This window comes from Vicia villosa, unplaced genomic scaffold, assembly GCF_029867415.1.
Source record: "Vicia villosa cultivar HV-30 ecotype Madison, WI unplaced genomic scaffold, Vvil1.0 ctg.003157F_1_1, whole genome shotgun sequence".
Taxonomy (NCBI): Eukaryota; Viridiplantae; Streptophyta; class Magnoliopsida; order Fabales; family Fabaceae; genus Vicia; species Vicia villosa.
In genome coordinates, this window is record NW_026706127.1 from 244,795 (window position 1) to 270,137 (window position 25,343).

At 30.9% G+C, this 25,343-nt stretch overlaps 3 protein-coding genes and 1 long non-coding RNA gene across 5 annotated transcripts; 1 reads left to right on the forward strand and 3 right to left on the reverse strand.

Moving 5' to 3' along the window:
* Positions 1-235: 235 nt before the first annotated feature.
* LOC131640469 (elongation factor 1-alpha-like) lies at positions 236-1,590 on the reverse strand. The gene is made up of 4 exons (XM_058910860.1): positions 1,449-1,590; positions 1,204-1,351; positions 749-1,111; positions 236-664 (listed from the first exon to the last, which is right to left on the reverse strand). Exons 3-4 carry the CDS (start codon positions 767-769, stop codon positions 278-280), a joined length of 408 nt encoding a protein of 135 aa, XP_058766843.1. The 5' UTR covers positions 770-1,111; positions 1,204-1,351; positions 1,449-1,590; the 3' UTR covers positions 236-277.
* Positions 1,591-11,451: 9,861 nt separating this feature from the next.
* On the reverse strand, positions 11,452-12,027 carry LOC131640475 (uncharacterized). The gene has a single exon (XM_058910863.1). The coding sequence runs from the start codon at positions 12,025-12,027 to the stop codon at positions 11,452-11,454; it is 576 nt and encodes a 191-aa protein (XP_058766846.1).
* Positions 12,028-12,307: 280 nt separating this feature from the next.
* LOC131640476 (protein MAIN-LIKE 1-like) lies at positions 12,308-13,219 on the reverse strand. The gene is made up of 2 exons (XM_058910864.1): positions 13,046-13,219; positions 12,308-12,877 (listed from the first exon to the last, which is right to left on the reverse strand). Exons 1-2 carry the CDS (start codon positions 13,217-13,219, stop codon positions 12,308-12,310), a joined length of 744 nt encoding a protein of 247 aa, XP_058766847.1.
* Positions 13,220-20,321: 7,102 nt separating this feature from the next.
* LOC131640477 (uncharacterized) lies at positions 20,322-22,655 on the forward strand. 2 transcript variants are annotated; one of them, XR_009295261.1, is made up of 5 exons: positions 20,322-20,745; positions 20,839-20,931; positions 21,168-21,230; positions 21,452-21,645; positions 22,280-22,655. It is a non-coding gene; the product is annotated as an uncharacterized LOC131640477 (long non-coding RNA). The 2 variants fall into 2 exon arrangements; XR_009295262.1 differs by having other exon boundaries at positions 21,168-21,201.
* The last annotated feature ends 2,688 nt before the right edge of the window (positions 22,656-25,343 follow it).

The window sequence follows — 25,343 nt, forward strand, 5'->3', positions numbered from 1 at the left end:
TTTCAGGGGCAATAAAGAGTCAAGATTGAGCACTGCCACAACTCAAAGATATGCTCAACTAAAATGCAATGAAGGCTAACATATTAGTTACTAAGATGACAAAAGCAATGTCGAACCAAATTTCATTTCCCAGCCCATTAAAAATCATGAAAGTGAAAATCTACATTCTGATTTTGTACAATAATGTAGAGATTCTGGATATCAGACAGAATCATGGAATTGGATGGGAGACAAGAGCCTTAGAAACTAGGTTCTTTGTTGAATCGTCCTGCACATGTCATTTCTTCTTGAGTGCTGACCTTGTAATCTTAGATGCACTTGGATCCTTCTTCTCCACAGCCTTGATAACTCCAACAGCCACAGTTTGACGCATGTCTCTGACAGCAAATCGTCCGAGTGGAGGATATTCAGAGAAAGTCTCAACCACCATGGGCTTGGTGGGAAGCATCTTAATAATATCAGCATCACCATTCTTTAGGAACTTGGGCTCCTTCTCTATCTCTTTACCAGAACGTCTGTCAATCTTAGTAACAAGCTCAAAACCAGAGATGGGAACAAATGGAATTTTATCTGGGTTATATCTAACCTTCTTTATATAGGATGAAACTTCCTTCACAATTTCTTCATACCTACTCTTGGAGTACTTGGGTGTAGTGGCATCCATCTATTTGCAATAACAAACAATTAGTATTTCTATAAATTAGTTATGAGAATATAGAATTATTCAAAAGCTGAAACTGAAAATTACCTTGTTGCAACAACAAATCATTTGCCTCACACCAAGAGTGAAAGCAAGGAGAGCATGTTCACGGGTCTAACCATCCTTTGAAATACCAGCCTCAAAACCTTCGAAGCCTCAGAAGATTTCGGTGAACAGCCAAACTTATTGTCTCAACTTCCGTTTGAAATTGGATCTCACCACCAGCCGCATTATAGTCTTTTAGCCATTTAACAGCCACAACGGACCCGTCATTCAAGCAAGCTTTGTAAACTATTCCAAAGCCTCCTCTTCCTAGAATGTGCTTTGAGTTGAAATGGTCGGTTGCAGTACGAAGCTCTTTGAATGAATATCTTTTCAAATGACCAAGGCGGACTTCTGGATTGTAATGCTCTGTCAAGTAACAAACTTTTAGTATACGGCGATTTATGATTTATGAAATAGACGTATATTAAGAAAGTGAATAAGCTTTAGCGAGGACAAACCATTAATATCGAAGAATATCTGTTGGTTGTGTCTATACCAAAAACCAAACAAGAAGCCCAACTATAGTAACAATAACAAATGCAGCACCAAAACTTGCACCGAAAGCAAGTGCTACATGATGACCTTTTTTACCATTGTCTGGATTGGCTGAAAATCGAAGTAATACTTCTAATCATGTCATGAAGAGTTTAAAATTATGAGGAAAAAAATTTAAGTCGATTACAAAGATATATGTCATTAACACCTTCTAAAGCTTCCGGTGCGAACGAAAGTGGCTCTGGCAAAACTGCAGTACAATTGTTTACTTTTGGACCACTTAATTAATACAACTTTTAATGTAGGACAGCCAGGTTTCTGGAGTTACAGTATTTAAGAATCTCAGAAACCTGCAATATAGAAAACCACTTAATTAATAAGAAAGCTGTTTTTCAAATACTTAGGCCCCGCTTGGTTAAACCACATAATCAAGCCTATCGCATAAGAGTTTATTATCATATAAATACTTATGTATAAGCTATTTCTATACTAGCAGATAAAATAAAGTCAACTTCTTTTATATAAGCAATAAGCCGTTTTCATAAGTAATCCTAGAGAGTTAATGGAAATAAGCTGAAAACAGATTACAGATATGTCACGACTCATGAGCATTTTTCGTAAGCTCTTTCAAACAACCTCACAAGTCCTTATGCGAGTAGATAATCTCATATAAATCAATCCAAGCAGACCTTGTTTGAATAAATTCAACTTAATTCCATGACAGAATTCTAGTTTTCCTATTAATAGGAACCCTCCAATGATCAATCAGTTGATTAATAGGAACCCCCCGCATCAAACAAAAAAGAGAAAGAATTCAGTTCAGGCATTTCACCGAACATTTGGTGTGCATGTTACGAAATGACTAATTCGTTAATAAACCATAATTGAACAACAATCACATAACACAATTGAAGAAGAGAGATGAAGAAGATTGAAACTGAAGTTCACTTGAAAAAAACGCATGTACCAAATTCCATCATGAATCTGTGTCGGCATCATCTTCATGTATCTTTCGTTTCTCTTAACTTCATTCTCATTCGCTTGTTCCAATAATCACCATGCTCTGCCACAGATTGGATTTGGTCGAGGAAGAGATTGAAAAACATGTTAGATAAGCACTTTTAAGAGGAACAAGAATTGCTTTTCCGTTTTCACGTACGTTGAAACTGCGTGTTGGTAACTTATTATTCTCTGTTTCTTTTTCATATATTTCATAGTATATTTCATATATTTCATATATCATAATACATGTTATATAATAAGGTTACCATGAAATAGATTAATATTTGGAGTTATAAAATTAAATATTGTTTTAGTCCATATAAATTTACACCCGATTTAAATTTAAAGGGAGTAATTGAGATCTGATTATAATAATATTTTTTGTTTACACCCGTTTTTAAAAAATAGGGTGTAAATTGTCACCTGCTAATACTTAAATTGTTATTTTATTTACAAAATTGCCACCGCATTTTTTAATTACACCCGTTTTTATTATATTGGGTGTAAATGTTAAAATTATATTGTTCATTTTGCACTAGTGATGGGCTTTGGTTATCCGATTCTAAATGGGCTTTTCATTTAAAAAAATAAAAATAAAAACTCAATAATATTTATTATAAATAAAATTAAAAATTATATTATTTTAAATACAATATGTGTTTTAAATACAATATGTGTCTAAATCATATAAAATAATGATTGAGTAATTAACATAAGAGAAAAGTTAATATAACAAGATAAAAGAAACGATAATTATATTAATTTATAATGTATAAAAGATAAAGACCGATAGAATAGAGATAAAATTTAATGAGATGAGAAAAACTAATGTATTAATTTAGAATAACACTATATAAATATTAATATATATTTTTTATAATTTATAGTTATGTGGACTTAATGGACTATCTATGGTCCATATGAACTAATTAATCCTAATGAATAGCTGAATTTTATAATTTTTCGGGTCTAACAAACCGGTCCATTTAGAGTTGCCAATTTTGATCGCTGTAGTTATATCAACAAGTTGATCGATATATGAACAATACAATTTCAATTTCAAAATAGTCATCTACTGAATAAGGATTGATTAGCTAGATATAGTATCAACTTTATCTTTGTTTGATCAAATTTCAAAAGTTAGAGGGAGCATCTCACCGAACAGATTGGATTCACATTTGACAATTGTTTGAAAATGAAATAGTCAAAGTTCACAATAATCTCACCAATTAGTTAAAGCATAATGATATATAGTACTTACATCGTTGTCTCTCGCACAAACACAAATAAATAAATACATCTTAGTGTTTACTTACAATATTTTAATATCTTAACTCAACAAAGTGAGCATCATTAGTGAATAATTCAACTAAATCGGTTGTACTATGTAGAGGTACTTGTCAAGAGAGAGTTATTGCCTTGTGTAGATTTCTAGAAAATCTGACTTTGTAAACTCAATTGGAGTGTCGGCTTGTCAGCTTCCTATAGTGGTCAACTGGTCATGCCATGCAAGGATAGGGAAGGTTGCTTAAGACCTACTCAATATTGAGTACCTTTATAAAATAATCTGTGTTCTATAATACTATTTTTTATTTTAGATTAAATGATACATTTTAATTTTATACAATTCTTAATGATTAGATTTTATAAATTAGTTTAATAATAATATTAATATTATTTATTAGACCCTTCATTTTTCTTTGAGAACATTAGTCCCTTCATTTTTAAACAATGAGGACTTGTTGAATTTTGGGGCTATTGCACCTTATTGTTTGTGTTTTTTTACTAATGTCTTTTGATTAATGAAGCTTTATGTGTTTAGTTTAAATGCAATTGTTTTGATAAAAAAAATCAATTAAATAATCAATCTAACTTACTATTAGTAGAATTTCACATCTAAAATTTAAAAAGATTTTCAATTATTGATAAATGTTAAAAGAGAAATACTAATCAGTGTCTTTGGAGCACTTTTTAAGTGATTAAAGTGATAAAAAAAATTAAAAATACGTGTATTCAATGTATTCAAAATGCATTAAAAATTGAAAATTAAAATATTAACTTTTATAAAGAATATTTTCTTTATTTAGTATGCTTAAAAAGTGTCTTAAGAACACTGGTTAGCAATGATGAACTATAATATCATGTTAGAAGAATTTAAAAAATTAATTAGCTTTCTAACTAGTTTGAATTGTTTTAGAGTATGCAATAACTTTGTTTTAAGAGATTTTTTTTACCAAAATAAAATTAACATATTTCATTAATCAAAAGGTTCTCGATACAAGGAGAAGATAAATTAAAATACTATGCTTGGATCAGAAATTGGCCGCCTTCGCTAACGAGTGGGCAGCCATATTCGTTTGGCGTTTAACAAACTTAACTTCAAAGTTGGAATAAAGTTGTAACAATTTCTGAATAGATAAAATAACCAAACTAAATTAGGATTTCCACAATGATTGGAATGAATCGCCTGAATCACCTTTTGGGAGTCACTTTCAAAAATAACTTTATCAAAATGATTGACTATAGCTTCATGGATTGCTTCCTTTAGAGCCAAAGCCTCTGCTACGACAACGGAAAGAAGGTTCGAATCCCAAGTTGTACCTACTAACATAAATTTACCAAAGTTACCTCTCACACACCATCCCCTATTGGTAGTACCACGGTTATTATTAAAACTCGCGTCTACATTGCATTTCAACCAACTTGTTTCGGGCGGATTCCAAACTGTAGGGGGTTGATCGGTATTTTTGTTATGATTCCAATTTTGCATTGAAAACCAATCCTGCCATCTATAAAATGCTTGCATACCAAGCATATAAGCTTCTTCTCGCTCATTATTCCAAACAGCATTGTTTCTATTATTCCAAACCACATCTAACATAACAGCAAAACGCTCTGCAGTCCGACTATCTTCATTGGTACAAATATAAAAAATAATATATTTAGCACCATGTAAAGAGTGAAGACGGGGTATTATAATATCGTACAAACCTGCTGCCCTCCAACAATGAAGAGTAACCACACCCCAAAAGCAAATATGTCAATCATCTTCCACCCCATTCTCACATAATTGACATTCAGACGGACATTGTACATGATGTTGACGAAGTCGAAAGTGATTCGGTAAACAATCCCTACAAATTCTCCTCAATAGATGTTTAATTCTAGGTTGTGCTTTAATACTCCAAAACCTCCCCCAATTCCCATCCACCCTTCTAGTCACACATTTTTGTTGATTGTTTCGCCATAGTTTATAACCGGAGCGAACGCTATATTCACCATTTTGTTCTTCCTTCCAAATCCATCGATCCTCCCCCACTTCCTCCACCAATGGAACTTGGATGATATCCTCAAAATCTATATGATCAAATAAATTACGAATCAAATGCACATCCCACTGTTTCATATTAGGAACCATCAAATGACTAAGATTAATGTCATACACACCTTGCTTTTGAGGTCCTCTAACACAACCCTCCATTTTACCTCGCAATCACGACCCATTCATCACCGTAATTGTACTTCCATCTCCAATCCCCCACCTGAAAACAATAGTTAAAACATTTCTAGCTTGGCAAATACTTCTTCAAACATAACTAGGACTGTTACCAATAGTCGCATCAAAGAGAGAGGTTTTAGGGAAGTACCTAGCTTTATAGATTCTCGAAACAAGAGCATGAGGACAAGTTAACATTTTCCAACCCTGCTTTGCTACCATTGATAAATTAATGGCTCTTAGATCTCGGAAACCAAATCCACTATCCTTCTTAGGACACATTATCCTATCCCACGCCATCCAAGTGATACCCTTATTATTACTACCTCCCCCCCCCCCCCCACCAGAAAGCATTCAACATTCTCTCAATATCATCGATCACTCCGTCCGAGATAATAAAGATACTCATGATACAAGATGGGATAGATTGCAAAAAAAATTTTATCATGACTTCTTTCCCCGCTTTAGATAAAGATCTTCTTTTCCACGAGTTAATTCTCTTCCAAATTCTATCTTTAACAAACACAAAGGTAGCCTTTTTGCTTCTTCCTATCATTGATGGAAGACCTAAGTATTTGCTGGTACCAAGAACAAGACAAACTCCCATAATATGAGCCAAATCCTCCTGAGCCGGCTTACTCAAATTTTTGCTAAAGAATACCTCCAATTTCACCTCGGATAAATTAGCACTGCAAAATAGAAAATAGTCGTAAGCAAAAAGCATATGGGACACACTAGGTGCCCCTATGCATATCTGGATCCCATGAATATCGCCACTAGCCACTGCTGCTTTTATAAGAGCTGAGAGCCCTTCTGAGATTAGAATAAACAGATATTGAGATAGTGGGCCCCCTGCCTCAATCCTCTTCCTGGTTTAATTGGTCCAACATTGTCTGTATTAACAAGAATAGAATAGTTAACCGTCGTAACACACATCATCACCCAACGAATCCACTTTTTTGCAAAACCCATTTTGCTGAGTATACAACGCAAGAAACCCCAATCAACTCTATCGTACGCTTTGCTCATATCAATCTTGAGGGCCATGTGTGCCATGTTACCCATTGTCTTTCTTTTGAGGGCGTGAATAATCTCAATAGCAATCATAGCATTATCAAGGATGAATCTACCTTCCACAAACGCCGATTGCATCTCCGCCGCACATTTTCCTAGGTATTCCTTCATTCTGTTAGCAAGCAGCTTTGAAATAATTTTGTAAACCACATTACATAGCGCAATAGGCCGCAGGTCTTGCATACCAGACAGTTTAGCGCACTTTGGAATAAGGCAGACATTAGTATCGTTGTGAGCTAGAGGGAAAGAGCCTCCCTCCAACCAGAATTTTACGACTTCGAAAATGTCATCACCACAAACATGCTAAAATTTCTGATAGAATGCCGGATTTAAGCCATCAGGGCCTGGGGATTTGTCCGGGTGCATACTGCTGAGCGCCTCAAACAATTCTTCTTTCTTAATCGGGGTGAGAAACATCTCATTATCTTCGCTGGTTATGGTCGATTGTATGCATCTCAACATCGGCTCGAAAGAACTTATTGATTCTACAAACAGCTTTGTGAAATAATCATGCATAATTTCACATATACCTTCTTGATTCTGCAAACAGTATGCAATAACTTTGTTTTAAGATTAAGTCAAGGGAATGGAATGGATTGCTCTAAAGAAAGTGATATCAAAATAAGACCGTGCATTTATCAATGCATGTTAAAAAGTAAAAGAATATATAATGAAAAGAAAAGAAAAAGAAAACTAGTTAATAAAGTTCATGAAATTGAAGGAACGATGAGTATTCTACTTTGAGTAATAGGTTAGATTCATTACCAATGAGATTCTATTAGATAAAAAGGTGGAATATCTAATAAAAAGAAAATAAAGTGGTGAAAGTAGAATTCTCAAGTTCAAAGTGAAACAAAAAGCCTCAAGTTGAATGAATTAGTTACCCCCCTATTGAAGCCTAGAGTGAGTCTTAGACCATAAAATAATGAAAACAAGCTAAGAGTTAGAATATTTATCTTTAAAGATGTCTTCTGAAATGACACTTTCATGAATTGTAGTCACACACATAGGAAATGCTATGCAAGGTTGAGTTGTAGCAATTTTTTAATACATTCCATGAAAAAAGAAATTTATATTGTTGAAACGTGCTGCTAATCTTAAAGTATCTCTGGTAGTTTATTTTATCTATCATGTCACATCACCTGGGAAAAATTAATAAGTCAAGTTTTAGGTTTGATAACTTATTTATTATGAGATATTTAAACCCTTATTGTTTGGATTATTGATTTAAATATTACTAATTAAGTTTGGTTTATTTTATCATATTATCTAGAAATTTATTTTAGCTAGTAATGATCACACTAGATGCTCTTTTTTTTTTGGTTTTACTTTGTTCTTAATGTGTTGGAGTAACCTTGTTGAAATATTCTGGCACGAGAATGTCATATGATTAATGCCAATAAGCTTTTAGTTGAAAGAAGCTGGATTGGGATGTGATTAGAGAACAAAGGGCTCACGTAAAAGAGCCACAAGGAAAACATCAAAGGTAGAGTCATAAAGGAAAAAAAAGCGGGGATGAGCGCTAGAGAAAAAACTTAAAATATTAGTTGCAAGCGTAGTCACAAGTCGCCCCTTAGTTGACGCAGGTTTGCTACGTACAAATCGAGTCAATATTCTCTCCATTTTCTTCCTTCTCTATTTTGTACATTATCAAAGTTTTAAGAATATAAATATAATAATGTGACATTTGATGTATCAATTTATTTTTTATACAATACAAATGTCTAAAACTATAGTAATGGAGTGGAAAAATGGAGAGACCAAATGGAGAAAAATGGAGAGAGCAAATGGAGAGGATTCTCACTCGTACAAATCGTGATATCCTCCATGTGTTATGGAGCATCCTAGTACTCGTACTAGAAGACAAATAAATATTCTTTATTTCTTAGGATGAAACCAATAAACAATCACAATGTCCAAAACTAAAAGAAGGGAACAACACCTAAGTTGAAGATTGTCTATAAATGAACCTACATTGACATTAGAAAGAGGGTTTTAAAGTAAGAGGAACTCACTAACAAGGAAGAACCAGAATTATGTCATGTCTCTGCCTTCACTATTTCTGAAGATGTACTACATCGATGGCGTGACACTAATAGGGCAACAATTGGGGAGGATTGAGCGAGGAACATTCTTACTTTGTGAGACTTTCCTTTAAGCAACATACCTTTGTGGGTAACACACCACTTGTCCACCTAAAACCTTAAGATAATAGGTGAGTGGGTTCTCTCACTTATAAATGCTCAAGTCACCACATTCTTATCCAATGTGGGACTATTTCTCACACTTGTTAAATTCTCAACACTTCTCTTCAAGTGTGAGTCCACAATGTTCCCCCACAAGTGGAAGCTCTTTCTTCGATATACAATTGTACCGCCGTTGAAACTCTTTCAACAGGACACTCTTAACCCACATGCGGGACACTTACCCTTGTCCACGTGGGGTACATTTTTTATACAAATAAGTTGGTCCCTTTCTCGAACCAAAGGTTTATGATACCATTTGATATCGCAACAATCGGGGGAGGATCGAGCGAGGAAGATTCTTACTTTGTGAAAATTTCCTTTGAGCAACACACCTTTGTGGGAGACACACCATTAGTCCATAAAAAATCTTAAAATAATAGGTGAATGTAGGGGTGGACAACGGTCGGAATCGGTCGGTTCCGGACCGGAAAACCACATCCGACGAAGACCATCGGCGGTAAAACTTCAACCCATCTCCGACTGTTTGGGCGTTCGGTTAGCTCGGATGACGGGTTTTACGGGTAACGGATTTCTCGGTTTGGGTTAAACGGGTTGAAGAAAAATAGGTAAGAAAAAGAAGATGTCGTTACTATTGAATACAATCATGATGAAGTTTAAACTGAATTGAAATGGAAAAATAGAAGAAAAAAAGAGTCAAATATATTGCAATATTTAGACTGTCAGCACCCTTAAAGAAAGGTTTTTGTTTTTCTTTCTTGAAAAGTATAGAAATTCATGGAAGACTTTCACTTTTTTTACACAGAAGAAGAATAGAGAAGAAGAATGAGAGATATTTACAAGGAGTCTTCAAATGCTACTGTAGTTCTGATAAGAATGGGAGATATCAGAATAAAGTATAAAAATAATTAAAGCTATGCACTTTCCAAGAAAAAAATAATGATTATTGTTGCTGGTACTGTAACGTTCCATCATTTCATTGTGAGCTATAATAAAAAATTGTTACTATTGACATCAATTCGGACGGTTTCGGTTTCACATGAATTTATTTTTGTTATCCAATTTCGACCGAGGGAAGCCATTTAAAACCGGAAAATACTTACCCATCAACCCGACAATTCGAACCGACCCGTCCGCATGCCCAAACTTACACACGGTTTTGACGGTTTTGGGTGGGTCCGGTTATTTTGTCCAGCCCTAGGTGAATGAGTTCTCCCACTTATAAATGCTTAAGTCACCACATTCTTATCCAATGTGAAACTATTTCTCACATTTGTTATATTATGAAAAGACACAAGAGGTCTCTTGTTGGTTGAAAGTTGAAAATGGTTGTAATGTTTCTCTTAGGTTTATCATTTTTTATCCCAGTTTAAATTTTTTTACTTTAGAACCATTCTCTATTGTATTTACTTTGTTCTTCATGCGCTAAACTAATTGTGTATGTAAATGTGAATTTTTATAAAAAAATAATCTTTTGTGTAATATGATTGAATTTCTGTGACATATTTTGTTCATATATTCTACACATAAAAGTGAAACTTATGACTAATATGAATAAAAAACAATATAGGAATACCTTTCCACTTTGATTACTTTGAATGTTTCTACTTTTCACTCTCTTTGATTATATTTTTTCTTTACTTTTTTTATTGAATTTTATCAAAATTCTTCAGGTCTTATAAATTTTATTTAAACAAGAAATATAGGGCTTGGCCAATATTTAAATTTAAAATCATGATGTTGGTCAGTAGTTCAACAAGTTAACTTATAAATATGAATATTTTGTGAGAGAAAAAAATATGGAAAGACTACATGAAGTGTATTCGAAAAAATGGGGTGTCAATAGTAACCATCTTTTCTCTCATTTTCTTTGAGTTTAAAATATTGAAAATTTTTAATAGACAATTTCTTTATAAATCCCTATGGAGTGAGGACCCCTATTAAAAATCTTAAAATACTCTTTTATTTCGGAGATGCATTTCCAAAACACCTATTTTCATATTTTTCATTATTTCGGAGATATATCTCCGAAAACACCCATTTTCACATTTTTCATTATTTCAGAGATGCATCTCCGAAAACACCCTTTGACCAATTTCGGAGATGCATCTCCGAAATATGCTCTCAGTTTTTTTTTTTACAAAACAATGATTAATCTCATATTTTACATTAATCGACAAAGTTGCAAAATAAAATCAGATAACACGTAAACTATAATAAATACAGCTATATTAATCAATGGTAGTTGTTCAGAAAAGTAGAAAATGTAAAAATATTACAATCCAACAAAATGTCATGAATAAAACATAAATAGACAACTACTACTGCGTATGCGTAATCCTAACTCTCTAGGACCTCCTCTTCCTCCTATACGTCGTCGCATCGGCCATGTCACTGACCATCCTCTCCACAATGGCAACTGCCTCTGGACTGCCCTATTCAATGATACCTCTGTCCAATGCATCCTGCCCAAGCATCTGTATCCGCTGGCATACCGGCAGGAGATCACTGACATGGTCATCCTCGGTCTGCTGGTTCTCCAAGATCTCCTCATGTGCTGCCCTAGATGGATCTCCGGGAGCATCGGGTGTCATCAAAGGATGTGACACCCGATAAAACCATGTCACGTATCCATCTACACAGTGCAAGCTCTGGGTGGCCACCATACGCCGATACTCCTCAGGAACCAAATGATGCGCCCAATCCTCAAATATAGCAGTGAGGACCACTCGGGTAACGGTGTCCGAAGCAGCCTCAAACGGAGACATCTGTATCATCTGCACACGTCCAAACTGCCTCATGCACCGCTCTTCCAGATACCTGACCATGGTGTTGATCCCACATGCCAACCATCTAGAATATAATGTGATGCGGTCGAATGGAACAACATCACAGTAATTAGTGAAGGACGTCCAACGGATGTCACCGTGAATAGTGCGATCGAGATACACGTGATATGGGCCCACCTTGTTATTCCCCCTTTGGAGGACGTATCGTGCGGTCCTGGGCATGGCGTCATCGTACACAGGATCAATGTCAAAGCCGTGGATGCGGTGGAAGTATGAGATGATCCAGCCCTGAAACACAAATACGATACGATAATATGTTGAAAAAAATATGAACCGTAATTAAATGTGAAATAATTAAAAAGAAACGTACCGTAAGGAGTGTGCAAGATCCAGTCAACTGTCTGGTCCTCCAGTTGGAGGCTTCATTCAACTTTTGGTATAGGTATACCAGAATGGCTGCCCCCTAATTCCACTGGTCAATTGTAGTCAGATCGATAAAGTATCAAAGATACGTTATGTCGACATAGGTTGCACTTTTGTCCATAGAGAGTGTAGTGCCTACCAAGAACATGAACCAACACCGCAGAGCGCAAGCACAATGATACTCAGTAAAAAGCCCGTCACCCTCCTGCTTGGACTCCATTGCCGCCACCAAGTGGTTCTCATAAAGCTCATTCAAGCTGGAAAACCAGATATGCGCACTCGTCGCTCTGCACTCATAATCTGCCATGTATGGATCCATACCTAGATAGTCCATCATCCACTCTATGGCCTCAACCCTCTGTATCCGGGAATGGTCCAGTAACCTCCCTCTGATCGGTAGGTGGAGCAGACAGGCCACATCGTGTAAGGTGATCGTCAACTCCCCAACAGGAAAGTGGAAATAAGACGTCTTCTTGTGCCACCACTCGACAAAAGCCCCCTGCATGTCGTGGTTGATAATACTATATCCGGTCATGCATAACCCGCCAAGCCTGCTCCCAGCTACAAAGTCATTAAACCACTGAGCATGTGGTTTAAACAAATCAAATATTTTCCGCGCATGGTTCACGGATTTTATGGTCGGTCGTTTCTGTCACAAGAAAAACAAAATTAAAAAACATTTTTAGTTAGACCGTTAGGAGAAAGTGGAAGAAAAACCTAAATAAAAAACAGTTAAATTATAAAGTGTAATTAAAAAAAAAACCACCTCTCCCTCCCAAACACGTCGAGCGACGTGGTCATGGTAGTAAATCAATACAGAAGTGTCTGTAGGCGCTCCCGGGTAGCCCTCCTCCTCCGCATCATCTTCCCCGTGCTCAGGGTGAACATCGGGTATCTCCTCCTCCTCCTCCTCATCCTTACGGGAAGAAGACGCCCGAGCCATTCGACTCCTCGATCTAGATGAGGAACTTGAAGGCACCGCCTCATCCATTTGGACGGGTACTCGTACTCGACCCTGTCCCCGTGTCGCTGCTAGCTATGCAGCTCGCTCGCGTCGAGCCGATACCTTCTAAGTCTCCTTACCCTGTCTAAGTCGTGCCTGGTTTCTTGACATTTTCTTGAAAACATTGAAACCGGTAAGACTTGAAACAATTTAGAAAATAAAAAAATTCAGTTCAGACTCCATTTTGGAAGTGCATTTTCAAAACTGGCTAGAGAGGTGATTTCGGAAGTGCACTTTCGAAAACACCTGCAGACCTCCATTTCTGCAGAAACTCATTTCTTGCCCTTACCCATTCAAAATCCTATTTTTATCAACTATACACTACCATTGACTTCGGAGATACACTTCTGAAATATATGAACATTTTTGGAATTTCACTGCGGGTTCCTAAGAAACCAAAACGTCTATAAAGAAATTGTTCTTTTAATATTGCTTTAGGCCTAGTGATACACTTATTTTGTGAAAATAAAATATGGAAAGGCTATATGAAGTTTGTTTAAAAATGGGGTGCCAATAGTAGTCCTCTTTTTCTCTCATTTTCTTTGAGTTTAAAATATTGGTACTTCTTTCGTTATTGCTATTGAGTATTGGCCTAGTAGTACACTAATTTAGCTCATTTTCAGTTTCGTTTCTTTTATTTTCTTTTAATAGATTGCTAGTTAGTAAAGGAAAGTTAAAGAAAGAACAAGGAACTAAATGGACTTTGTCAAATTTCTTTATACAAACTAGAGTGGAAAAGGAAGGTGTTGGAAAATAATGTTACTTTGTAACCTTACCATTAGCATTATAGTCCTACAATTTTTTTAAAAACCAATTTTATTTTTTATTTTTAATTATTTTATCATTTCACTTTTTATAACTTATAAACAAATGAGAAAATTCTACCTCCAACACATACATGCATATCGGAACACTTTTAAAAAGTATTTTAGTAAAAAAATTCTCATATCAGAACACTTTTTAAAAGTGTTAAAATATTCTGATATGACAATTTCTTTACCAAAACACTTTTAAAAAGTATTTTGATAAAAATATTATCATATTATAACACTTCTTTGAAGGGGTTAAAGTGTTTCAGTATGACAATTTTTTTAACAGAACACTTTCAACACTTTTAAAACGTGTTTCGGTTAAATAATATTCATCTTCATATCGAAACACTTTTAAAAAGTGTTATAGTATAACAATTCTTTACCATAACACCTTCAAAAATATTCCAATTGGATAATATTTGTTTTACAAAAATTCAAAAATAATTTTATATCGAAACACTTTCAGAAAGTGTTTCGGTATGATAATTTCTTTACCAGAATACTTTTCAAAAGTGTTTCGGTATGCAATTATTTAATTTTTTATAAATAATAATAAGTCAAATGGTAAAATGTTTAAAAATATTAAAGAGTAAAATTGATATATTTTTTTTTTTGAATTATAGAGGTATAAGGGTACAAATTAAACTTTTTCTAAAAAGTATTAACTCGTGGTTATGGGTACACCAATCCAAAGTAAAATTTGTATTTAGATTAAAAGCATTTATTTAAAAGTTATTTTTATAAACAAAAATAAAAATAATTTGGATAATCTATAAACTTTTTATGTAAACTAGTATTTTAAAGAACTTTTAAAGTAAATTGAAAATAATGGCGGCAAAAATCGGGCTGAAATATGAGAGTTGGTATTATTTTAGGTGTGGGGGCGCACCCTTAGGGGTGGGTAAGATGAGTATTTTTCTAAAATAATTGCAAAAAAATAATGAAATTTGATTTCACTTACTAACCTTCCCGTGTTTCGATAGTGTTGCAATGTAATTTCACATATGTGAGCTTCTTTCGGAATGAACTTTTTTTATCTATTATGTTTGTTTCAGCTTTAAGAAATAATTTTTTTTGTATTTTCTAAAATTAATTTTATAAAACTGTTTTTTTAAAATATTATAAGTTTTTTATATTTGTCTTTTCTAAATTGAAACATTACTTTTGATATCCTATAACAAAAACAAACATCTTTGAAGACCAAAACATAAATAATATCACAATTTTTTTAAAAAGTGATATTTTAAAAATGAATTTTATAAATATTTATTTAAAATAACTTTAAAATTAGTGATTTTTGAAATTTTGATATTAAAAAAAATTCAATAAAATGATGAAATATCTAAAATAACATTTTAAAAATAACTATTCAAACTAAATTTTAATTTGAAACTTTTATGAAAAGTTTCTTCATAAATTTTTTTTATATACGAAATAATATTGATCCAAATATTTTTGTAAATGATACATAAACAAAAATGAAGTTTGTATAAGGAAAAAAAATCAATTACTGATCTAAATATTTTTATATACGAAAAATGTTATTTATGATCCAAATAACTTTTATTCAAAAATAGAATAGGCCAAAAAATCTATTATTGATCTAAAGATTTTTATATACGAAATTTTGATATTGATTCAAATATTTTTGTAAATGACACCTAAAAAAAATAATATTTGTATATGGAAAAAAATCTATTATTTACGAAAAAATATTTATGATCCAAATATTTTTATTGCAAAATGGTATACGAGAAAATAATCTACATCTAAATATTTTTATATACAAAATTTTATATTGATTCAAATATTTTTGTAAATGATACCTAAACAAAAATGAGGTTTGTATACGGAAAAAAATCTATTATTCATCTAAATATTTTTATATACGAGAAATGATATTTATGATCAAATATTTTTGATCCAAAAATGGTATACGAAAAGAAATCTATTATGGATCTAAATATTTTTGTATACGAAAATTTAATATTCATCCAGATATTTTTGTAAATGATACCTAAATAAAAATAATATTTGTATTATTATTTACGAAAAATATTATTTATGATCCAAATATTTTTTATTCAAAAATGGTATACGGGAAAAATTCTACTATTGATGTAAATATTTTTATTTACGAAATTTACTATTGATCCAAATATTTTTGTAAATGATACCTAAACAAAAAATGAAGTTTGTATACGGGGAAAAAATCTATTATTGATCTAAATATTTTTATATACGAAAAATGTTATTTATGATTCAAATATTTTTTAATCAAAAATGGAATAGGCCAAAAAAACTATTATTGATCTAAATAGTTTTATATCCGAAATTTTGATATTGATCCAAATATTTTTGTAAATGACACCTAAAAAAAATATTTGTATATGGAAAAAATCAATTATTTACGAAAAAAATATTTAGGATCCAAATATTTGTATTCTAAAATGGTATACGAGAAAATAATCTACTATTGATCTAAATTTTTTATATGCAAAATTTTATATTGATTCAAATATTTTTGTAAATGATGCCTAAAAAAAATGAGGTCTGTATACGGGAAAAAAATCTATTATTGATCTAAATATTTTTATATACGAGAAATGATATTTATGATCAAATATTTTTGATCCAAAAATAGTATACGAAAAAAATCTATTATGGATCTAAATAATTTTTTATACAAAAATTTAATATTGATCCAAATATTATATTATTATTTACGAAAAATGTTATTTATGATCCAAATATTTTTTATTCAAAAATGGTATACGGGGAAAAATCTACTATTGATGTAAATATTTTTATATACGAAATTTACTATTGATCCAAATATTTTTGTAAATGATACCTAAACAAAAATGAAGTCTGTATACGAAAAAAAATCTATTATTGATCTAAATATTTTTCTATACGAGAAATGATATTTTTGATCAAATATTTTTGATCAAAAAATGGTATACGGGAACAAATATATTATTGATCTAAATATTTTAATATACGAAAATTTAATATTGATCCAAATATTTTTGTAAATGACACCTAAACAAAAATAATATTTTTATACAAAAAAAAATCTATTATTTACGAAAAGTGGTATTTATGACCCAAATATTTTTATTCAAAAATGGTATACGGGACAAAATTTATTATTGATATAAATATTTTTATATACGAAATTTACTATTGATCCAAATATTTTTGTAAATGATACCTAAACAAAAATGAAGTCTGTATATCGAATAAAATCTATTGTTGATCTAAATATTTTTATATACGAGAAATGATATTTATGATTAAATATTTTAATCTAAAAATGATATACGGAAAAAAATATATTATTGATGTGAATATTTTTATATACGAAATAATCAATTATTTATCTTTTTTTCTTTCTTTTTTAACATTTTTATTTAAAATAAATGATGTATCAGAATTCGTGTAACCGAATCGAACCCGTGCGTATGCACAAGTTTTATTACTACTTTCACATATGTGAGTAGGGTGGGAATAGGCTAGGCTAGGCTAGGCTTTATAAGGCCTGGGTCTGACCTAAGATAAACTTACAAGGCCTGAGTCTGGCCTATGGCCTACTATAGGCTCGTTTTTTCAGCCTGACCTGACCTTTTTAAAAGTCTGGCCTGACCTGAAAGCCTATTTAAAAGCCTCTTTCTTATTAATGTTTTCAATTAATTCATATTACTTAAGAAGCTTTATAGGCCGCATATATATGAACATTTAGACCGACCTATTTAGCTTTTTTTTCTAATATATATGCATATATAGACCGATCTATTTAACACTTTTCTAATATATATGCATATTTAGGCCAACCTATTTAGAATAATTTTAATATATATGAAAATATAGGTCGGCCTACAAGGCTTTATAGGCTTTTTTAATAGCCTAGGTTTGACCTATTTTATTAAATAGGCTTTTAAAAAAGCCCAAGCCTAGCCTTTTTATCAAATAGGCCTGGCCTGGCCTGGCCTTAAGTAGGCTAGGCTATAGGCCCCTGTAGGCCGGTCTGCCCTATTCCCACCCCTATATGTGAGCTTCTTTCGGAATGAATTTTTTTATCTATTATGTTTGTTTCAGCGTTAAAAAATTGAAACATTACTTTTGATATCCTATAACAAAAACAAACATCATTGAAGACCAAAGCATAGATAATATCACAATTTTTTCAAAAAGTGGTATTTTAAAAATGATTTTTATAAATATCTATTTAAAATAATTTCAAAATTAAGTGATTTTTTGAAATTTTGATATTAAAAAAAAATTCAATAAAATGATAAAATATCTAAAATAACATCTTAAAAATAACTATTCAAACTAAATTTTCATTTAAAATTTTTATGAAAAGTTTCTTCATAATTTTTTTTCATAAACTGGCCCATAAGAGATAAATAGTGAGAATGGTAATTTGGTCAATACAAAAGTAAGACGGGGTGCCAAATATAGCTAATGGGTGGTAGGAAAAAATCTCTAATTATTTTCAATGTTATTGCAAGAGAAATTAACTTGTCACCCCTTTTTTTACCTAGACACCCAATATTTTTTAATCCAATTTATCCTTGTTGAAAAATGTTGAGATACAAAGAATTTTCAGTATATCGAAAGAATTTTCAAATTTATGGTATCACAGTTTTTTTTTTTTTTGTAAAAAATACTAGAAATTTCTGGTACATCGTACAGGAAATTTTAGTTAATTTCAAATTTCCGGTATCACAGTTTTTATTTTTGTAAAAAATACCGAAAATTTTGAAAAATCCATTAAAAACTCGCGGAAATTTTTAAAAATCTAGTATTTTTTCGAAATTTCTAATTAAAACGTGTATTTTTTGAAAAATACTGACTTTAAGCAAGGGTATAATGGTAAAAACATAGCTTTGGATAATGTCAGGTATAATTTTGGGAGTGGCAAGGTAAATTCTCATATTGCAAGCAATGTAAGAACTTTACTAACAATTTGAAAATAATATAATGGGCTTTAAAGGTTAAAGGCCCAATATATTTCATGAAATTGGAGATTTTGTCTTGGCATCCCCCACTCGTATTTGACACCCTCGATTTTTCATAATATCCAAAACACCGTTGTCATTATTTATTATATCTCAAACTAATATCTCTAAATAAAGTAACAAAATTCAAAAAATCCGGTGGTAGATTAAAAAATCCGATAGTTCATATCGGGTAGACCTATAAAAAACACGAAGTTAACACTACCGAATTTTTAATAAATCTGGTATATTTTGTGATTTTCTGAATTTAAAAAAATTCGTTAGTTCATATCTGTTAGGCAAAAAACGAAGTTAACACTATCAATTATATTAAACTCAATTTAAACCACTACTAAATCAACTACTAAATCAAGAACTTACATGTTATATAAGCTATATAAGGGAAAGACAGTTAGAACTGAATTTATCATGATAATTCAGCCTAATTAATTTATCATTAAAAAATAATAAGAACTATATCTAAAGAATTGTACCTAAATTTTGTCCTTATTCAAATTGATTTTGATTTAGCGATTGTTCCTATTTGAGTTTAAATAAATCTCTAATGATTTGAGTATTTGCTCTAACCTATTTAAAACTCATTACCCAATATCCAAACAAATAAAATTAAATATGATTTGTATCTATTTTATTTGATAATAATTTTGTAAAATATTTTATAAAAAACCAAATTAAATTGATTTTATTTTTTGTAAAAAATGTAAATGGATTATTTTTGGTTTGATCAGATATTTTTCTATAAAAAAATCAAACTAAAGATTTTGGCTCTGAGGGTTTTCTTTTACCTTTTAAGTAAATATACCAATCAGATTCTATAAATTTTAGCTTTGTATTGAATAAATTCTCTATTCATTAATTTATACCAATCATATTCTATAAAAATTGTCTCAGTAAAATAGTAGCATTTTTTTATTTAATTAAAATAAGTACTGTTTTACTTTTCACGTATTGCACTTTGTGGTTATCACACGGTTCTCTTTTACTATTGGTTACATAACAAAAACCCTACCAATCTACTTTTAATATAATAAAGTACAATACATATGAAATTCTTTCAATATCCCTCTAATCTTTCAATTTGAGGGTGATAATCGGGGACACAACGGTAATTGGATCTTCTTTAATATTTTAATTAAAAATATATATTCCTTAATCATTGCATACCCTTTCAATTGTCCATTTTATTTTCCATCATTAATACTAACGTGAGGAAAGGTATTGGAATTGTGCAAATCTTCTTGGTTACAGCAAAACCAATTCAACACTTTTTCAATTTTTACACGTTTCTTCATTCCAATACACACATTTTTCATCTCTTTCCCTCTCCCTCTCTTTCTCTCTCAGACAAAACTTAACCCTTCTTTCTTTCTTTCTTTCTTTCTTTCTTCCATTTTCACTCCTCTCTCTTTTTCCTTCAAACCCTTGAACCACCGCCTGTTTACGGCCACCACACATCCGCCAACACTGTCACTCCGCTGCGCGGGACCAAACAACAACCACCACTTTCAGATTATACGCGATTATTTCTCTTTTCCTTTGACTCTATTGATTTCAGGGTTTGTGCTTCTAATCCTCATTGTTTTGATTTTCGATTTTAGGTTTTGCCATAAAAAAACATGTCTTATTGCTTATTTCTGACCACTGTGAATCGTATCCCTTGCAAGCTTATTATAAGGTATGTTTCTATCATGGTTTGTAACGACTTGATTTCGTTTTTACATTTTGCATCATTTTTTGTTCATTTTTGTTGTTTCTCTGTGTGATGTAGAGTATTTGAAAGAAGAAAACACTCAGATCCTGCAACAACAAACAAATTACATGAGTTTCAATTTTTCAATCTCTTCTTATTGTTGATTTAAGGGTATCTCATCACATACCTTACTGATTTTTCAATTTCTTATTATTTATTTTTATTTTTCTATTTCATTATTTAATTGTTCTTCCATTTTTGTAGTTGTCTTTGGCTCTACTGTGAAATTTCTCCATCTTTGGCTCTACAAATTTAGTTTGTGAAAATATTATAGATGTATGCTTGAAAATTGATATGAAGAGAAAGCAAATTAAAAGATATCTCATTCATGTTTTTTAACTTCATAGATTGCAATCATGGTGTTTGGAACAAACTTCATAGGTAAAGCAAACTGGAAGCCCTTACTTTCGGTAAAGCCTTTCCATCATTGGTGTTTATTTGTCTTAAATATCTTAACCACTTTTGTATTTGTCTAAAAACTTCATCTAACTTGGCTACACAAGAAGGTCCCTATGTGACATATATTGGCATCCCTTAAAGTAATGACATAATACATGAATGAACAAGAAGTGATTTTGGATATGGCTTCACTACAAACTTTTTGATTTTTTCCTTACCTTTTCTTTTCCAGGTCAACAAAATGATGCAAACACTCTAACATTATCTCAATATGATGCAATTGTTGCTGAACCTGAACAAGAACCAAAATCATATGGAAACTCACCACTTCCCTTAGCTGTAGATAGAACAAGAAGAAAAGATCCTTTAGATGGCTTCATTGTATACACTAATGAATGGAATATAAGTGACCACCATTATTGTGTTGTAAGTAACTTCATTCAACCCTTACTCTTTTTGTTCTTTTTTAGTTTCATGTTTTGTAGTATGAACATAGTTAGGTTTTTTTAAAGTGATTTTGGTTTTCTTCACTCAAACTTGAACTTTTTTATATTTGGTCTTATGTTGAACAAACTTGAACTCTTTGAAACTTCAATTAAGTTCTTTCTCCATTCATTTGTTCATAAATATTGAAATATCTAAGTCCTTCTAATTTACTTTAGCATAGTTAATCTTAACCTTTTTGGACCCTCACTAACACACCTCAATTTGAATATTTATATATCATACTTCAACTAATATATATATATGTTTGTGCCAACCATCTATAAGTTTTGATTTTCAATACTCCTACCTCATTCCGTTGTCAAACTAAAAAATGTTATATTTGCAGTTCTTTTTGGCACTAAGTTGAATTACATGAGCTGAACTTAAGAATATTTGCAGTTCTTTTTGCCACATTTAGTAAATCCTTTCAAATCTTTTCAAAGTATTTTTATATATTTAAATGATTATGGAGACCAGAATTTTAATTCAAATTCAAAAATTTTGATTCAGAATGTTTTTTATATGTTACTTTATTGATTGTGTTTTGAGTTTGTTTTATTGGTTTTTGTTGAAGGGGATTTGAAGAAAATGTTGTCAGGACCAATTGGATTACATAATCAAGATCAAAAGTTGTTTTACAAAGACAAATAAAGAGATTCAAAGGCTTTTTTTGACATAGTTGGTGTAAAGAGATTCCAATTAAATTAAGCTTGATGCGACTATTGACAATATATTTACCACTTGAAGGACATCTTGCAGAATGTAGTTTGTTGCTGTTAGTTAAATCCTTTCCCTTTATCAAAGTACACAAATATTTGGAAAAGTAAGCTGAAGATGGTTTAACTATATTAAAAATAATATATGCGGTTGGTTTACACTATAAACTATGTTAAAAATGTATTTCGTTTAATGTATTTAACAACTGCAGTTGAGATACTTTCATTTCATGCAGCATGTTGTTTTAATTTTAACTAAAAAATTATAAGAATCCTAATTGAATACTTAGCTAAAGTAATGCAACTGCTGCAACACCACAATGAAAAAATTATACATATAAATATATGAATGCGTTTAAATGGACTGATTTTAATATCACTGGCAATACATCACAATGAAACAAACTCAACATTCAAAGTGACGAACCATATGCACTCAAGTGATGTTCTATGAAAAGCAGCTTTAGCTTACTTTACCTGCAACAGTCCCTATAACATTAAATTCATGTCACTGTCAAGAAGACAAGCTGGAATGGCAGCATTGCCATATTTTCCATCTTTCATGTTTTTAGCATAGAAAAAAGTATATTGGAGTGTAATAGAGTCAAAAATCAATCACTTTCAATGGTTAAAAAAGCGGTTCCCCAGGTCAACTATACTACATAGGTCTGCTAAACCCACCAGACCTGTTAAAAAAGCGGTTCCCCAGGTTAAAAATTAGTCACTTTCACTTGGAGATGGAGAAGGTAGAAGCTATCTATGCACACAACTTTTTGACATTTTCGGTTTGATACCTTCAAAAAGCTACACGACATTCTAGCTAATCAATTTCAAACTTCACACTAACCAAGCCATTGCCTAACATGGATGTATTGATGGGAAGCAACTTTCTACTTCAAAAGAATGTTGCTTTTTATTGTTCAAACGTGAAATATTAAATTAATTTACTTAGCAACACTTTAAAATTGCTCTTTCTTTTTAAATAAAATAAGAAATTGCTTCTTCTTAGCCAAGATATCAACAACCAATTATTTGGTCACCCTTTCTCTTAGCATCAACATACACTTTTATTTGTGATTAAGTTTCATAAAACTTTTAATACCACTACAATAGGAAGGAAAATTATAGTAATAAGCTAAAATTAAAACAATAGTTATATATATATATATATATATATATATATATATATATATATATATATATATATATATATATATATATATATATATTTATATATTAATCCGTCCAATTTGAGTTTAACTACATAAACTTACTTTTGATTCTATATATTATAGAAATAAAAAATTGTATTTCTTATAAAAAATCAAAACATATACGTTTTTTTCTTATCCGTGTGTATAAGCAATCTTCATTTCCCGTGCTTTCACTATTTTTCTTCTACTTCATTATTTTTTATTTCAATTTTCAACTCCATCTTTTCTCCACAATCAATTCATTGTAACCTGTACTTAATTATTTTTATAGTAATTTAAATTAACTTATGATTTTTTATAGGATCACTATAAATAATGGTTAATTGGATTTATCATTCTCTTTAATATTTTTTTTTATAAATGATGTTTTATCAAAATTTATATCATTAAAATAATATTTTATGATCATTATGGATTTATATCATTAAATCATTGATCACAAAAAATTTATATCATTAATTTATACCATTAAAATATGTCATACGATCACTTTGAATTTGGTAGTATATTTATCAACATTCATTTTTTATTATTCTGTTTATCTCATAAAAAATGTCATATTTTGTATCATACAGTTCATCTGTAAATGAGCACCTTTTGTTGGTTGGATTTATCAGAAAAGTAGTTTTGCTTTTATTTTTATTGTACTAAAAAATATTAATACTTTTTATTTTTTAGAAGGATTTAGTATTATTTTGTGCCTTTTATATTTATTTATTGTTTCATTCCATATATGGTAACCTTTCAACTATCCATTTTTTTCCATCATTATTACACGCCAAAAACTTTTTTTGGAATTGTGCAATCTTCTTTGGAATACTGCAAAACCTCTTCCACGCTTCTTCTATATAATTATAACTATACATGATGTGATATCTAATTGTTTATTAAAAAATATTACAATGCAGACATCTAAATTGTGTTCATATGATAGATGTTTTTTTAATCTTATTATAAAAAAAATTACTTTTTTATAATTATATATATATATATATATATATATATATTTCTAAAATTTAAGAGATTCAAAAAATTTTAAGATTATAAAATCGTATCATTTGAATCATTAAAAATGTGTAAAATCAGATTAAATAATAATAAATGTTCTAAATTTTTCTACCAATTTATTTTTAAAATTGAAAAAATCAAATGAATCAATAATAAATCTCCATATAAATATATAAAAAAATTTATGTGTGTTTATATTAAGGGATAATAGTGCATATTTTAAAACCGTATTCTTAATTCTAAAATAATTATCTTATTTGTGAAAGTATCTCTTCACATTTGAATTGGTCCCTTAAACTGACTTATCCCATAATTTATATTTTAAAATAATTCATTTAACAATATTATTATTTTTTATAAGATAATGAATTAATTATTGAATATTTACTGTCATGATGTTTTGCCCAATTTATTATCTCAAAATACTCCTTTTGTAGTCTAATTTGTTAATATATTTCGTTTTTAATTGTCCAATCTTGGGTAATAATGATAAAATTAAATTGCATAAGAAAATAGGTTGCAATAAATTCTTCTTTTTTCATTGCAAGTTATTCCACCCAGCCATTATCTATAGTAATGATGGCTATTCATAATAATGATGGCCTATAGCATGCATGTGTCACTAGCGTGTAGTAAACTTTTCATACAATGTTTAACTCTTGGTTTTTCTTCCCATTAAATAAAACTATTTCTTTGTTTA